This window comes from Rana temporaria, chromosome 10 (assembly GCF_905171775.1).
Source record: "Rana temporaria chromosome 10, aRanTem1.1, whole genome shotgun sequence".
NCBI classification, from domain to species: Eukaryota; Metazoa; Chordata; class Amphibia; order Anura; family Ranidae; genus Rana; species Rana temporaria.
In genome coordinates this window covers 141642619-141660835 of record NC_053498.1, presented here as the reverse complement: position 1 = coordinate 141660835, position 18217 = coordinate 141642619, and the positions used below count along the sequence as shown (strand labels likewise).

Here is an 18217-nt window from a genome sequence, read left to right as displayed (position 1 = left end):
GGGGTCCACGTTTAAAAAGGATCCTGTGCGCCTTTGTGTCCGGTTCAGGTGTGAATTCAGGCAAAAATTCAGAACGGATTCACCCTTGAATCGGTTAACAGGAACGCATTGGACTCCAGGCTGGAAACGCGGCTGCGGCATATGTGAACGGAGCTCAAGGTCTGATTCATACCTATGCAGGTGCATTTTGCTTTTGATCCATTGAAGTCTATGGAACCAAAAACCAGAAAAAAAAAAGTACCTGGCCCTTTCCATAAAATGCACATATGTGAACTACATCCATAGGAAACCCATGATAAATGGACTGTAGTGAGCTTCTGCAAAACTGAAAACGCACAAAAAAAATAAAAAATAAATGCATAGGTGTGAACCAGACCGTAGCGGCAATCAGAGCTTTGCCCTATGAGGACGTACAGATAAAAAAGAAGACTTTATGAATGTGCTGCAGTTTCTTTGCTGGGGTTGGATCCAGGATCAATCTGCATTGCTTAGATGTAGTGGAATCTGCAGCATGGTTGGCAAAAGTATCCGTTTGCCTGGAGTTCACCTTTAACTTCCCTTGGTTCCCCCCTTAGGGCCCTCCACATAAATGCCTTGGTTTGCGTTCTGTGAGCGACCAGTAAACCCACCGCACATGTCAGCTTACATCATCAAGAAAAACTATAAAGAACGTGCAACAATGTGGTCAACACAGCGATTTATCACAAACACTATGAAGAATGGTGGTTTCAAAAGTAATGCCCACCGTGGAATCTTTAAGGGGGTTTTTCTCCATATTCGTCAAATCCTTGCAAAAGGTTCCCCCCCAACCCTTGCCTAAAAAGTAGCTTTAGTGTGCAGTTGTGCGACTGCAGCCACAAAATTATTTTGTCAGGAAGGGAAGAATTGCGAGAAAAGATTTGATGTTCTCAGTGAGGCACTATGGGGAAAAAAAAAAAAAAGAGCTAAACCTTGGACAGCTTCAGTATACTGCGGAGCCAACGCAGAGCCAATGCCACCACCTAAGCAGGAACCAAACCTGGTCCAGGGCAGTGCTGAGCGGGTGGATTCTACGTCTCTGGCCACGACAAAGCCGACCTTAAATGGATATGCATCATAGATCAGAATAGTTATTATAAGTAGGTCAACTTACACTTTGGATTTATTCGCAAAAAAAACGCCAAGCTAGGTTACTGAAAATAATGATTTGTAAAAAGTACAAAATGAAAGAGGTTTCTACTACAGAAGACATAATATAAAAAGAAAAAAAAAAAAGGAGAAGCGGTTTGCGTTGTCCAACCAAAACAGATGCAGAATGAAAAAGAATGATCTGTCGCAATGAGCAACGCAGTTTTTTTTTTTCCTTCATAAGTTTGCTACGCAAGCACCTTTGCCATTGTTCTGCTGGTCTCAGGTCCTACACTATGGCGTCATTGTCCTCCAACCTTCGCACCCAATTTCTTATAGGCATGCGCGGACATGACTTTTTCTCATGGAGAAAGCGTTGAAAGAGTGAAGAGTCTCCACTGCCGTATTAATTACGGCAGGACCCCCCCCTCCCCCATCCCTTACCTCACCCTATTGCATCCCAACCAACCTACTCATCCATAAAAGCAGATGATGGATCACAATACTGCTGGGTCCCTACTGATATGGAAAAAAAAATAAAATGGTGTTCCACCAGGGAACATAATCTCCGCTCTGGACGATGGTCCTCTCTAGGGATCCAATACTGGAACCCCCCCTGGACAGTCCCGGCGCATGCATATTAAAAGTGCTTGCATGCCGTTTTAGTGTAGAAAATCCTCGAAAAAAAAGGCGGAGGGAATGAAGCCATAACGTTCTTTTCATTCCCTTCCTTCCATGATGAATCCACCTTTGGATACCATATGATAAGTGCTGCATTATGTAACAAATATATTGATAAACATCAATAGTAAGTCTTTGGGGGGGGAGATATAGCTCACAAGGACGAGGCAGATGGTGCCAAGTCCCATCCCTCTCCTTAGAAGCCGGGCCGGGCAGCGGCTGGCATGACGTGGCAAAGCTTCCGTTTGTCGAGAAGGTTGTACCGATCAGGCGGTGTGTGTGGCGATGTGTCTCTCCAGGAGGGTGCGGTGAGAAAAGTACTTATTGCAGAAGCAGCACTGGAAACGCTCGGGGCGATGGGTGCGCATGTGGACGTTGAGCGAGCTCTTCTGGGTGAAGCGTTTGCAACAGATGGAGCACTGGAAAGCCCGGACGCCGGTGTGGGTCACCATGTGTTTGAGAAGATAATCCCTTAAGGAGAAGGAGCGCCAGCAGATGCTGCATTGGTGGGGCTTCTCTCCTGGAGGAGGGAGACAACAAAAAAAGTTTGTTAGGCCAGTGATGGCGAATTTATAGAAAGATGCATACATTTTATATTTACAAATTAGGCAATTTTACGTCTTCTGACTAAGGTTGCACCGATACCGATCTCCCTGTATAGCTTTTCTGACAACCGCTTCTCCTCCTCTCCCTTCCGCGGCTGCCAAGGAGATCGATACTTTTAACTGCCCCCCACCGATCACCACCAGCTGCCCCCTTCTGTGCTCCCCGTGTGTCCTCCCTGGCTCTCAGTTTCCTCCTCGGGGTCTCGTTTTGTTTTATCCTCCGGGTCCCCCTGCCCCCCCGTCCTACTCCTGGTCCCCCTGCGCCCTTCCCGGCTCCTCTTCTGGTCCCCTCCTTGTCGTCCTCCGGGTCACCCTGTGCCCTAACAGGCTCCTCCTCTGGTCCCCCCTCCTCCTTCCCGACTCCTCTTCCGGACCCCCCCCACCTGTGCCCTTCCCAACTTCTCTGCCGGTCCCCCATCCTACTCCTGGTCCCCCTTCGCCCTTCCCGGCTCCTCTTCTGGTCCCCCCCTTGTCCTCCTCCGGGTCAGCCTGCGCCCTAACAGGCTCCTCCTCTGGCCCCCCCCCTTGTCCTTCTCTGCCCTTCCCGACTCCTCTTTTGTTCCCCCCCCCCCCCCCCCCGTGCCCTTCCCAACTCCTCTGCCGGTCCAACCCCCCCCCCCCCCCCGTTGCCTTCCTGGCTCCTCCTCTGGATCTTTCAGGATGGAGAGCGGAAGGTAGGAGCCAGTAAATCGGTCATGATCACTGCCCATGTCCATTCTTCATAACTGAAACATCGTAACCTGCGTTTACGATGCTTCAGTTTATGAATGGAGAGTAGGGATGAGCCGAACACCTCCCCGTTCGGTTCGCACCAGAACCTGCGAACAGACCAAAAATGTGTGTGAACTTTAGAACCCCATTAAAGTCTATGGGACTCAAACGTTTTCGAATTTTCTAGAATATTTCACTTTAAGTTTTATTAAATTCACTGCTTCCGAAAAAAAACTGCTGTTTTAAAAACTTTTTTTGCATTGATACCTGTCCCCTGGGGTAGGACCCGGGTCCCCAAACACTTTTTATGACAATAACTCGCATATTAGCCTTTAAAATTAGCACTTTAGATTTTTTACCCATAGACATTTACAGGGTGTTCCGCGGCTTTTCGAATTTGCCACGAACACCCCTAATTGTTCGTCGAACATGAGTTCAACTCGAAGCTCATCCCTAATGGAGAGGAGCCACTGTCTCCTGTTCATTCATTTTCAGTGTAGCTGAAGCTGCAGAGAAAGGAACTGGGAAATTTGTGTCCTCAGTCCCTTTCTAGAAAGAAAGAAAGAAAGAAAGAAAGAAAGAAAGAAAGAAAAAAAAGAGGAAAGAAAGAAAAAAGAAAGAAAAGAAAGAAAAAAGAAAGAAAAGAAAGAAAAAAGAAGAAGAGGAAAGAAAGAAAAAAAAGAGGAAAGAAAGAAAAAAAAGAGGAAAGAAAGAAAAAAAAGAGGAAAGAAAGAAAAAAAAGAGGAAAGAAAGAAAAAAAAGAGGAAAGAAAGAAAAAAAAGGAGGAAAGAAAGAAAAAAAAGAGGAAAGAAAGAAAAAAAAGAGGAAAGAAAGAAAAAAAAGAGGAAAGAAAGAAAAAAAAGAGGAAAGAAAGAAAAAAAAGAGGAAAGAAAGAAAGAAAAGAAAGAAAAAAGAAAGAAAAGAAAGAAAAAAGAAAGAAAAGAAAGAAAAAAGAAAGAAAAGAAAGAAAAAAGAAGAAGAGGAAAGAAAGAAAAAAAAGAGGAAAGAAAGAAAAAAAAGAGGAAAGAAAGAAAAAAAAGAGGAAAGAAAGAAAAAAAAGAGGAAAGAAAGAAAAAAAAGAGGAAAGAAAGAAAAAAAAGAGGAAAGAAAGAAAAAAAAGAGGAAAGAAAGAAAAAAAAGAGGAAAGAAAGAAAAAAAAGAGGAAAGAAAGAAAAAAAAGAGGAAAGAAAGAAAAAAAAGAGGAAAGAAAGAAAAAAAAGAGGAAAGAAAGAAAAAAAAGAGGAAAGAAAGAAAAAAAAGAGGAAAGAAAGAAAAAAAGAAAGAAAAAAGAGGAAAGAAAGAAAAAAAGAAAGAAAAAAGAGGAAAGAAAGAAAAAAAGAAAGAAAAAAGAGGAAAGAAAGAAAAAAAGAAAGAAAAAAGAGGAAAGAAAGAAAGAAAGAAAGAAAGAAAGAAAGAAAGAAAGAAAGAAAGAAAGAAAGAAAGAAAGAAAAAAGAGGAAAGAAAGAAAAAGAAAGAAAAAAGAGGAAAGAAAGAAAAAAAGAAAGAAAAAAGAGGAAAGAAAGAAAGAAAGAAAGAAAGAAAGGAGGAAAGAAAGAAAGAAAAAGAGGAAAGAAAGAAAGAAAAGAAAGAAAAGAAAGAAAAGAAAGAAGAAAAAAAGAAAGAAAGAAAGAAAGAAAGAATTGTAAAAATATATATATACACCGTATATACTCAAGTATAAGCCGACCCGAAAATAAGCCGAGGCACCTCATTTTACCACAAAAAAAAAATGGAAAAATGTATTGACTCTAGTATAAGCCTAGGGTGTCCATCTGCATGCCTCACTTTGTCCATGTGCATGCCTCACTGTGCCCATGCCCAGACTTACATTTAACATGGGAGTCTATGGAAGGGGTGCCCGGCTTTGAAAAATCTGTGCTCCCCGGCCGTAGGTCCCCTGGACAAAAAACTTTGCACACATAGAGGAGAACTGGGGCTACATGTGTAGACCTATAGCCGGCCAGTACCGGGTCCTCTACAGGAGAGTCAGGACGCCCACTAACACACAGCTCCTTTCACCATCTGCAACGTAGAGAGCGTCCTGACTCTCCCGTAGTCCAAGGGAGGGGGCGAGCACGACACTCCACACCAGGGAGAAAGCCCCGCATTACTGTGTGGAGTTACAGACAGAAGAACAGGAAGTGAGGATTTCTCAGAAGAAATAAGGACATTTAAAAGCAAAATGGAAGGATGAGGTAAGTGAAGGAGGACGGTACTAAGGTAAAGGAAGCTATTTAGGGAAATAGGCCTAGGGCAGCACTTTGCAGGGGGGCAGCATGGAAAGAGTCCCTGTCGGACTAACCGAAGGGGGAAAAAAAAAAGTTTTTTTTTATATGTTTTTTGGGGATATTTATTATAGCTAAAAATATTGCTTTTTTTTTCAAAAATTGTTGCTCCATTTTTGTTTTTAGCGCAAAAAATAAAAACCGCAGGAGGTGATCAAATACCTCCAAAAGAAAGCTCTATTTGTGGGAAAAAAAGGACGCCAATTTTGTTTGGGAGCCACGTTGCACGACCGCGCAATTGTCAGTTAAAGCGACGCAGTGCCGAATCGCAAAAAGCGACCTGGTCTTTGACCAGCGAAATGGTCCGGGGGCTTAAGTGGTCATCGTTTTTGATCCCATCCCTTCTAAATTATTGTCTTCACTCTATCTACATATTGAAGATAATTTTTTTTGGGGGGGTTGTGTCTGGTTTAACCGGTTAAGCCCTGGACCTTTAGGCAGCTTAATGCCCAAGCCAGGTTTTGCGAATCGGCACTGCGTCGCTTTAACAGACAATTGCGCGGTCGTGCGGCGTGGCTCCCAGACAAAATTGGCGTCCTTTTTTCCCCACAAATAGAGCTTTCTTTTGGTGGTATTTGATCACCTCTGCGGTTTTTATTTTTTGCTCTATAAACAAAAATAGAGTGACAATTTTGAAAAAAATGCAATATTTTTTACTTTTTGCTATAAAAAATATCCCTCAAAAATATATAAAAAAGCTTTTTTTCCCCCTTAGTTTAGGCCGATACGTATTCTTCTACCTATTTTTGGTTAATAAAATAAGCGTTTATCGATTGGTTTGTGCAAAATTTATAGCGTTTACAAAATAGGGAATATTTGTATTGCATTTTTATTATTTTTTTTTTATTTTTTTACTACTAATGGCGGCGATCAGCGATTTTTTTCGTGACTGCGACATTATGGCGGACACATGGGACAATTTTGACACATTTTTGGGACCATTGTAATTTTCACAGCAAAAAATGCATTTAAATTGCACTGTTTATTGTGAAAATGACAGTTGCAGTTTGGGAGTTAACCACAAGGGGCGCTGTAGGCGTTAGGGTTCACCTAGTGTGTGTTTACAACTGTAGGGGGGTGTGGCTGTAGGTCTGACATCATCGATCGAGTCTCCCTAATAAAAGGGATCACTCGATCGATGCAGCCGCCACAGTGAAGCACGGGGAAGTAATGTTTACATACAGCTCTCCCCGTTCTTCAGCTCCGGGGAGCGATCGCGACGGAGCGGCTAGAAACGAATAGCCGCGCCCTCGTCCCGGATCGCTCCCCGAGGGAATCCGACCGCCGCATGTAGCGGGGGGGGGGGTCCCGATCGGACCCCCGACCCGCGGAAAGGCAGGGACGTACAGGTACGCCAACGTGCCTGTACGTGCCATTCTGCCGACGTATATCTACATGCGGCGGTCGGGAAGCGGTTAATGTGATCTTGTTTGTACAGTCTGTTTGTATTGTTTTTAATGTTGTTTGCATAAAAAAAAAAAAATATTGAGAATTCAGTTGTGCCTTCTGCAGATTATGAACAATCTGTTTGACTAAACGTCCCAATCGCAAAAAAAAAAAGGAATTTAGAAAATGTAACATTTTATAGAGTGGGATAAATATTTTGCACTTTCTTTATCTGTATTACTACAGGGGTAGGGCAGCCAGTTGTAGAGCATTCAGGACCGCAGGGAAATATTTATCCTCTGTAAGAATCTAAACACGTCACGCTGATTTAAGGCGCAATGGAAAGAATTCACTACAATTATTTTACTCAGCAGCCGACTCCAAAATAAGGAATTTTCTGTTCAGCAAAACAGACCAGATGGTTATTTTTTGCGATTCGGCACTGCGACGTTTTAACTGACAATTGCGCGGTCGTGCGACGTGGCTCCCAAACAAAATTGGCGTCCCTTTTTTCCCACAAACAGACCTTTCTTTTGGTGGTATTTGATCACCTTTGCGGGTTTTTATTTTTTGCGCTATAAACAAAAATAGAGCGACAATTTTGAAAAAAAAAATCAACATTTTTTACTGTAATAAATATCCTGAAAAAAATATCTAAAAAATATTAACCCCCTCCCCCCTTAGTTTAGGCCGATACGTATATTTCTACGTATTTTTGATAAAAATAAATAAAAAAATAAGCGTTTATTGATTGGTTTGTGCAAAAGTTAAAGCGTCTACAAAATAGGGGAGAGTTTTATGGCATTTTTATTCATTTTTTTTCCCACTAGTAATGGTGGCGATCTGCGATTTTTTTCATGACTGCGACATTATGGCGGACACATCGGACACTTTTGACACATTTTTGGGACCATTGTCATTTTCACAGCGAAAAGTGCTATAAAAATGCACCGATTACTGTAAAAATTACACTGGCAGTGAAGGGGTTAACCACTAGGGGGCGCTAAAGGGGTTAAGTGTGTCCTATTGAGTGTTTCTTACTGTAGGGGGGCGTGGCTGGACGTGTGACGTCACTGATCGTCGTTCCCTATGACAGGGAACAGACGATCGGCGACAAGCCACAGAGAAGAACGGGGAAGGTTTGTTTACACTCACCTCTCCCTGTTCTTCAGCTCCTGTGACCCGATCGTGGGACACCGCCGGCGATCGAGTCCTGCCACGGAGCCGCCGGCGTGCGCGACCCACGGCTGGGCATTTCAGGGGCAACGTACTTCTACGCGATTGTGCCCAGCCGTGCCATTCTGCCGACTTATATCGGCGTTAGGCGGTCCTCAAGTGGTTAAAAAAAAAGTCAGCAGCCATGTTTTTTGTACCTGCTGACTTTTAATAAATTAACAAAAAAAACCAAAAAATAAAAAAACGGGTGGAAGTCCGCTTTACGTTTGTTTACTCTAAACTGATAAAATGAAGGCTTTTAAGGAATTTCGGGGGCAACTTTAGGGGTGCGCGGTATACGCGGGAGCGCGTTATAACGCGATAAATACACTATATATATATATATATATATATATATATATATATATATACACACACACACATATATATATATATATATATATACACACACACACACACACACACACACACACACACACACACACACACACACACACACACACACACACACACACACACATATATATATATAAATATATATATATATAAATAAAACACACACAGGGGCAGATCCACAAAGAGAGTACGCTGGCATATCTACTGATACGCCGGCGTACTTTAAAATTTCCCGCGTCGTATCTTTAGTTTGAATCCTCAAACCAAGATACAACGGCATCTGGGTTAGATCCGACAGGCGTACGACTTGGCACACCTTCGGATCTTAGATGAAATTCTTCGGCGTCCGCTGGGTGGCGTTCGTCGTTTTCCGCGTCGAGTATACAAATTAGCTATTTCCGACAATCCACAATCGTACGCGCGGCCGTCGCATTCTCTTACGTCGGCTTTTTCCGGCGTATAGTTAAAGCTGCTGTTTTGCGGCGTATAGTTAGACTTGCCATGTTAAGTATGGTCGTCGTTCCCGCGTTAAAATTTGATTTTTTTTTCTTTTGCGTAAGTCGTCCGTGAATCGGGATGGATGTAATTCACGTCTATGTTAAAAAAAATGACGTCCTTGAGACGTCATTTAGTGCAATGCACGGCGGGAAATTTAGGGATGGCGCATGCGCAGTTCATTTGGCGCGGGGACGCGCTTCATTTAAATGAAACACGCCCCCTAATCGCCGATTTGAATTACGCCGCCGGAGATAGACTGCGCCGCCGTACGGCGCAAATTCTTCCAGGATTCGCACTAAAGCCAGGTAAGGTACGGCGGCGTAGCGTATATCAGATACGCTGCGCGGGTGCAGATCTCTGTGGATCTGCCCCACAGTATATATATTTAGAACAGTGACCCTCCTATACACAACCTCTGTATATAGGATGATATAAATCGTTGCCTGACACCAGAACAGGGAGGGCTCCCCCCCCGGAGAAAAGCTCAGGGGCCAATTTAAGCCCAGTAATAATAATACCTCTCACGGTCATGCTATAGGCGGCCAATGTGCTCTTCTTCTATTTAGGCTTCAAACTGGAATGTAAATCATCTCCTAAACCAGATCTAAAAACAGTAAAAAAAAAAGGCAACTCGGACAGAAATACCCAACACAGTCAGGGCTGGAATTTCACTGCCTAAAAATAAATTCTTCTGTTCAATTTTGTAACTCTTCTGAGTATAGAGGAATCTATTCCTGGGTCAAAACCCCTTTTTAAAAAGAATATAGTTAAATTAATCGTTTACTTTAAATAATAATAAAATTATAATAAAAAATTGTTTTTACTAAATATAGTAAAAATAATAGTTTTGCTCACCTGATTTTTAATAGTGAAACAAAATGAAAATTGTTGTCAAAACCAAAAACCGGACGGTTTTTAACCACTTGCCGGCCGGGGGTTTTTGACACTTTATGTTTAAATCAGTAATTTTTGCTAGAAAATGATATATAACCCCCAAACATACTTTTTGTTAACAGAGACCCTAAGGAACAAAATGGTGATCACTGCAATTTTTTTTTTAGGTCAGACGGTATTTACGCAGCGATTTGTTTGAAGAGAAAACACAAAAATGAATTAAACAAAAAGAAGAAAAAAAAAAAAACTAATAATTACTACAATATTTTTGGACAATGTGAAAGATGAGGTTGCGCCAAGTAAACAGATAGCCGACATGTCGCGCTTTAAAATTGCACACGCTTGTGTAGAGGCGACAAATTACGGCACTTAAAAATCTCCATAAGCGACACTTTAAATGCCTTTACAGTTTATTCGTTTAGAGTAAAGGCCCGTACACACGATCGGATTTTCCGACGGGGATTGTGTGATGACAGGCTGTTGGCGGAAAATCCGACCGGTTTTTAACCCTTTCTCGAAAACTAGCGGGGAGTAAAACCCCCGCGCCAGCGGGCGATTAGCGCAGCAAAAATTGCTGTTAAAGCGCCGCAAAAAAAAAAAGCAGCGCTTAACCGCCGACGCACCTTCCGCCCCAGTGTGAAAAGGGGCCTTATCGCGATTTATTTTACCAAAAATATGTAGAAGAAACCGAGGAAAACATTTTTTTTTTATATATATATTTTTGGGGATATTTATTATAGCAAAAAGTAAAAAAATATTGAATTATTTTTCAAAATGGTTATTCTATTTTTAGTTTATAGCACAAAAAAAAAAAAACCCACAGAGGTGATTAAATACCACCAAAATAAATCTATTTGTGGAAAAAAAGTCAATTTGGTTTGGGTGCAACGCCGAATTACCACGCAATTGTCAGTTAAAGTGACGCAGTCCCGAATTGCAAACAAAACAGCCCGGTCATTTGGCAGCCAAATCCTCCGAGGCCGAGATGGTTAATAAAAAATCTTTAGTATATTTTTCCATATTCTGTGTTTCTACACTTCAGTTTACTTTAACTTAAAGGGGTTGTAAAGGTACAATTTTTTTTTTCCCCTAAATATCTTCCTTTCCCTTAGTGCAGTCCTCCTTCACTTACCTCATCCTTCCATTTTGCTTTTAAATGTCCTTATTTCTTCTGAGAAATCCTCACTTCCTGTTTTTCTGTCTGTAACTCCACACAGTAATGCAAGGCTTTCTCCCTGGTGTGGAGTGTCATGCCCGCCCCCTCCCTTGGACTACAGGAGAGTCAGGACACTCTACGTTGCAGATAGAGAAAGAAGCTGTGTGTTAGTGGGCGTCCTGACTCTCCCGTAGCCCAAGGGAGAGGGCGAGCACGACACTCCACACCAGGGAGAAAGCCTCGCATTACTGTGTGGAGTTACAGACAGAAGAACAGGAAGTGAGGATTTCTCAGAAGAAATAAGGACATTTAAAAGCAAAATGGAAGGATGAGGTAAGTGAAGGAGGACTGCACCAAGGTAAAGGAAGCTATTTAGGATTTTGTTTTACCTTTACAGCCCCTTTAAACTTGTATCACAATAGTCCAATTGCTCCAGTTCTCTGGGCATTTTGGTTGGGGACCAAATTCCCGATCTCTACATTTTTGTTTTGGGGATTTAACCACTTGAGACCCGCGCTATTGACAAAAGACGTCAACAGCGCGGCTCTCAGGTGCCAAGTGGACGTCTTTTAAAGTGCATTACCCGCGCACGCCTCTGGGGGGCGCGCAGCGGGTAAACACTATCCCGGCGCATCGCTGGGAAGCTGATGCGTGTACCTGGCGGCCGCGATGTCCGCCGGGTACACGCGATCGGCGGCAACACAGCAGGGACGTGAAGCTCTGTGTGTAAACCCAGAGCTCCACGTGCTGTCAGGGAGAGAGGAGACCGATCTGTGTCCCTTGTACATAGGGACACAGCATCGGTCACCTCCCCCGGTCACCACCCTCCCCCCACACAGTTAGAACACACCCAGGATACACATTTAACCCCTTCCTCACCCCCTAGTGTTAACCCCTTCAATGCCAGTCACCTTTATACAGTAATTAGTGCATTTTTATAGCAATGATCGCTGTATAAATGTGAATGGTCCCAAATTTGTGTCAAAAGTGTCCGATATGTCCGCCGCAATACCGCAGTCCCAATAAAAATCGCAGATCGCCGCCATTACTAGTAAAAAAATTAAAAATAAATCATAATTCTGTTCCCCATTTTGTAGGCGCTATAACTTTTGCGCAAACCAGTCGCTTATTGCGATTTTTTTTTTTACAAAAATACTACGTCGAAAAATACGTATCGGCCTTAAAGCGGTGGTTCACCCTCCTTAACATCAGTCTAGCATTACATTCGGCATAGTAGCGCGAGCTACAGTATGCCGGTCTTACATTTTTTTATCCCCGTACTCACTGCGCTATTGCACATTGAAGATTCCGACTCCCGCGGGGAATGGGCGTGCCTATGGAGAGGGAGGATGATTGACGGCCGGCTCTGGCACGTCACGCTCCCCGAAGACAGCCGGAGTAGGTCTCGGCTCTTCACGGCGCCTGCGCACAGGCTATGCGCAGGCGCCGTGAAGAGCCAAGCCTATTTCGGCTATTTCCGGAGAAGCGTGACGTGCCAGGGCCGGCCGTCAATCACCTTCTCTCACCATAGGAACGCCCATTCCCCGGAATCTTCAATGTAGAATAGCGCAGTGAGTACGGGGATAAAAAAAATACAGATAGGCATACTGTAGCTCGCGCTACTATGCCGAATTTAATGCTAGAGGAAAAAAAAAAATTGTTTTTTTTTATATAGGGTGAACCCCCGCTTTAACTGAGAAAAAAAATATTTTTTTTAAAAAAAAAATTGGGATATTTATTATAGCAACAAGTAAAAAATATATATATTTTTTTTAAATGGTCGCTCTTTTTTTGTTTATAGCGCAAAAGATAAAAACCGCAGAGGTGATCAAATACCACCAAAAGAAAGCTCTATTTGTGGGGGAAAAAAGGACGTCAATTTTGTTTAGGAGCCACGTCGCACGACCGCGCAAATGTCAGTTAAAGCGACGCAGTGCCGGAAGCTGAAATTTTTTCGCCTGGGAACGAAGGGGGTTTATGTGCCCAGTAAGCAAGTGGTTAATACGGTTTTAATTACCAGCTATAAGACAAAACGCAGAGCACTTACCAGAATGGATGAACATGTGTTTGGTGTAGTTCTTCCGAGAACTGAAGGTCTTCTGACAGTGACTGCAGACGTAGGACGGTTCGGGGTTTCGGGAGGGTCCCGGGCGCTGGGTCTGGTCGTTCTGCAGGTTTCCAGGGACTAGATTAGAATTCATTTGGACGACGTTTCCGGCGCCTTCTTGCTGCACGCTGAAAAAACCCTGCGTGACCCCGGGCTGATTTTGGTTGGGGTGCGTCAGGTGGAACTGGAAGATGCTGGAAGAACTCGTGGCCACAGCGGCCGAGACGGTGTTCTTCAGGTCTCGGTTAAGGACAGACGCCACAAACGGGAGCCCCCTGGACTCCCCGACTCGGGCATTAAAGGGGGGGCTGGACTTGAAGTCAGAGCTAGCCACTACAGCCAGGTTCCTAAGGCTCGAGCCCTCTAAACTACAGTCAGACCTGAATTTGTCTGCAGTGTCCATCGAAGTCTCCCTGTTGCCCTCTGACAGGTTCTCTTCGTTTTGCCAAGGAGGAATAAAGGTTTCTGAAAAGACATCCTGGTTGGAAAAGAAGTCCTGCCCCTCGGTAGGAAATTCCATCTGGCCGGTCGTTGAGTCTTTCCGCCCGTTGCCGGCGTTACGGACTTTATCGTCCGGACTTCTGACTTTCTCGGTTTCGCCGCAGCTGGTAAACCCTCCGCTGCACTCCGTGAACACCGGGGTCACCTTCTCCTCCTCCATATCCTCTTTGCCGTTCCCATCATCCTCCTCTTCTTCCTCCTCCTCTTCATCCTTAATGATCACAGGGACTGAGTCGGAGATCTGAAGACGCACCGGCTGGCGTTGTTTCCGGCTGTGGCAGCTCTGAGGAGCCTCCGCTTGCGTCAGGTAAGCCGTCGTCATTCCGTCGCTGTCTGGGACGTGCTCGACCTCCGACGCGGCGATCTCCCGGACTTCTGGAATCTGCCGCTGCTGCGACGACAGCATGTCCCTCAACTTGTAGCGCACTTCCGAGGCGCAGAGCAACTTTGGCGCTTCGCTAACTGTCCCCATCTGAGACATGATCTCCATGTCGTTGGATCGTAAAGAAGACGGCAAGGAGCAACTCGAGTCTCTTATCGCCAAAGTCGCCGAGCAGTCCGCATCCTTGGTGGGCTGCTCTTGGATTTTGTTCATGGACGAGCGACTCTGAGGTCCGCAAGGAGCCATTGCCGCAGCGATGGTCACGGGCTTGTTCGCCCTGCTCTGCGATATGATCTGCGTGCATTCGTCAATGACGGTTTTAATCTGAAGGATACTGGCTGCCGTCAAGATCTGCAGAGCCTCGGACTGGGCCACAACCAGCGACCCGCTGTACATGAACTCTACCAACTGCTGCACCACCTGCGTTGGGACCACTGGTGGGACCTCGATCTCAGAGTAACCCAGGAGAAGCTTGTCGTGGAAGAAGGGGCTGCCTGCCGCCAACACACAGCGGTGGGCTCGTAGAGTCGCGTCATGGATATGCACGGTGACGTCACAGAAGTGTCCACCCAGACGCTGGGCATTCAGGGTTTCCAGGAGACTCTTACTAAAGTTCTGCAGGTGGATGTAATGGACCGCGTCCGCCATCCTTGAGGAGAAGTAGTTCGCTGCAGAGAGATACAAGTGAATAATTATCAAGTTAGTAAAGCGTAAAAATCTAAAAAAAAAATTTAAATGTAATGTATATATAAATTTGAAATTATGTCACACGGTATTTGCACAGTGTTTTTTTTTTTAAATGCACTTTAGTGAAGTTTAATGCAAAGACAATATAATATCAATTTTTTGGGGGTAAAATATAAAAGATGATGTTACGCTGAGTAAATGGATACCCAACAGGTCACACTTTAAAATTGCATATGCCTGCGGAACAGCGCCAAACTGCAGTACCTAAAAATCTCCATAGGCAACGCTTTAAAAGCTATTACAGGTTACCAGTTTAGCGTTACACAGGCGGGTCTGGTGCTAGAATTATTGCTGACATTCTCTAGGATATAAAAGGGACAACGTCACATATGACGAAACGCGTCTGGAGGAAGATACGTGCTGATGTCACCACTCTGTCTCGTTAGGACGACAGGAGTTTGTAGCCGGCCGGCTCTACTGTTTTAATGCGCAAATTTTAAACTGTCTAAATGCAAGTGCAATACTGTTTTTTTTTTTTTTATATATATAAATACCAAGTGAGGCAATATTACAATTAGGGTTGTCCCGATACCGATACTAGTATCGGTACCGATACCAAGCATTTTCCCGAGTACTTGTCCCACACGGTGTTTCTCTCCGCCTCCGTACTCCTCCTCCACCCCCTGGAACTGTCAGGATGGAGAGCGGAGGTAGGAGCCGGTAAATCTGTCTCCTTACTGTTCCGAATGGACAGAGTTGGTGATCACTGACTCTGTCCATTCACATAACTGAAACATCGTAAGCTGTGATTACAATGTTTGTTTATGAATGAAGAGAAGCGGCTGTTTTCTCTCCATTCATTTTCAGTGCAGCTGAGGCTGCTGAGAAAGGGACTGGGGAACATGTGTCCCTAGTCCCTTTCCCTGTCTGAGAGGGGAGATGTCAGAGGTCTGTTAAGACCCCTGAAATCTCACCAAAGCCCCCCAACAGGGCTGTTAAAAATTGTAATAAATAATTAAAAAAATAAAATGTAAATAATAATAATAAATAAAAAAAACACTGATAATATAGTTCATTTTCTGTCCCTGGGTTTACTGCTGAGCTATTGCTGAACGAATGGTCCTGATGACAGTGATATCGGTGTTTGGACATATAAATACACAGCCATCCATCCGGAGTTTATCCCTACGATCTTCTGCACAAGCAAAGGCCTGGGCTATAGCCACATGCCTGGTTTTACTTGCCATCTGGTAAGCAATTTTTCTAAAAGGTGGTAGACACCACAGTGAAGTCATTCAGCAATATGTGCCATTTAGAAGAGCCCGATTTATAATTTCAGTCATTAGGAATGCGATTATTTCTACAATCAATTAATTTGCAATAAATTGAACTTTATTAGCGCGGCTTCTCCAAATTATTCTCTAGGATACCTCATGTTTGGTGCGATCACAACTTACATGTGTGTGTGACTTGCGTATGCGTTCACCTTTGCGCATGAGCACCGGGGCGATTTACAAAAAAATATATATATATATATATATATATATATATATATATATATATATATATATATATATATATATATATATATATATATATATATATATATATATATATATATATGTGTGCTGTCAGTAAAACGCGTTATTAACGGCGTTAACACAAACCCATTTTAACGCCGTCAATTTTTTTATCGCGCGATTAAGGAGGTTCACCCTTTAAAAACATTTTTTTTTTTGTCAGCACGTACCTCTTAATCCCGATTTTCACCTGACGGCGATCCCGCGGGAGAGGGCGTTCCCAAGCACTGCCTGTGATTGACAGGCTTCCATACTGCGCGTCACAGGTTGCCGGAAAAACCCGAACGTCGGTGCGGCTCTATACGGCGCATGCGCACCGACGTTCGGGTTCTGTTGGCAACCTGTGACGCGCAGTATGCGCCGTTCGGAAGCCTGTCAATCACAGGCAGTGCTTGGGAACGCCCACTCCCGCGGGATCGCCGTCAGGTGAAAATCGGGATTAAGAGGTACGTGCTGACAAAAAAAAATAAAAAATAATTGTGATTAATCGTGAGTTAACTATGACATTAATGCGATTAATCGCGATTAGAAATTTTAATCGCTTGACATATATATATATATATATATATATATATATATATATATATATATATATATATACATATATACACACACACACACACACACACACACACACACACACACACACATATATATATATATATATATATACACACATACATATATATATATATATATATTTTTTTTTTTAAAAGACTGTAAAATATATATATATATATATATATATATATATATATATATATATATATATATATATATATATATCACTTTTATAGTCATCACAAGGGAAGAACAACATCACTTGTGATAGCCTGGGCAGTGACAGGTCCTCTTTACTGAGAGGGATAGATTTATGGCATTTTTTTTCTACTAGTAATGGCGGCAATCTGCGATTTTTTTTTAAGGTCCTTTTAAATATGAGATCTGGGGTCAAAAAGACCCTGCAATGATATGGAGACGGGTGGGGGGGGGCCATCTTCCCCTTACTCATTTTAATAGAAAGCAAGGTAGCAGACCCGATCGCCTCCACCGCTGCCGCTGCCAACGACTCCGGTAAGCGGCGGAGGGCACGGCCCCCTCTCCCGCCGCCGATCTGCGATCTAGCAGGATATCTGCCGCAGAGACCACTTATCTCAAAAGCGGACCGCCCGCTAAAGAAGAGGATACCGTGGTTATGGTAGCTATCTGCTACCATAACAACGGTATTCCTCTTCAAAATACCAACATATTCCTTGGGCGCGCGGGCGGTCGGTTAATGAAAGTGTCGTTCCCCCCCCCCCCCCCAAAAAAATGCATTTGAAAAACACCTTGCGACATAAAAAATATTGCAATACCCACCATTTTATTCTATAGGGCAGTGATAGCGAACCTTGGCACCCCAGATGTTTTGGAACTACATTTCCCATGATTGCACTCAGCGGTGTTGTTGAGCATCACGGGAAATGTAGTTCCAAAACATCTGGGGTGCCAAGGTTCACCATCACGGCTATAGGGCCTCTGCTAAAAATATATATAAGGCTTGGGGGATCTTAGTAATTGTCCAGAATTTTTTAAAAAAAAAATTATATTATATATATATATATATATATATACACATACATACACACACACACACACACACAACACACACACACACATAGGAGCGAAGGAGCGAGTGTCAAAATGTCTTTTTTTTAGTTGTGGACAGACTGGAGAGGGATTGGAACCCCTACCAAATTTGTATTGCTCTCTGTGTCCGATGTGTCCTCCATAATGTCCCAGTCCCCAAAAAATTTAAAATGCTATCAATCTATCCCCCATTTTGTAGACGCTATCCCTTTTGCGCAAACCGATCAATAAACGCTTATTGCGATTTTTACCACCAAAATATGTAGAAGAATACGTATTGTCCTAAACTGAGGGGGGGGACGTTTCTGAAAAACAATTGGGGATATTCATTATAGCAAAAAGTATTAAATATTGTGTTTTTTTCAAATTGTTTTAGGTTTATAGCGCAAAAAAAGTTAAATCAGGAGGTGATCAAATACCACCAAAAGAAAGCCAT

General features: G+C 43.3%; 1 protein-coding gene across 1 annotated transcript in view; it reads right to left on the bottom strand.

Moving 5' to 3' along the window:
- Positions 1-311: 311 nt before the first annotated feature.
- The window catches only part of ZBTB45 (zinc finger and BTB domain containing 45), a 25773-nt gene continuing 7867 nt past the window's right edge, over positions 312-18217 (bottom strand). The window contains exons 2-3 of the mRNA XM_040326448.1: positions 12943-14553; positions 312-2308 (exon numbers count right to left, since the gene is read on the bottom strand). Coding sequence (XP_040182382.1) covers positions 2055-2308; positions 12943-14553 — 1865 coding nt within the window. The 3' untranslated portion in view covers positions 312-2054. The remainder of the gene's footprint in view (positions 2309-12942; positions 14554-18217) is intronic.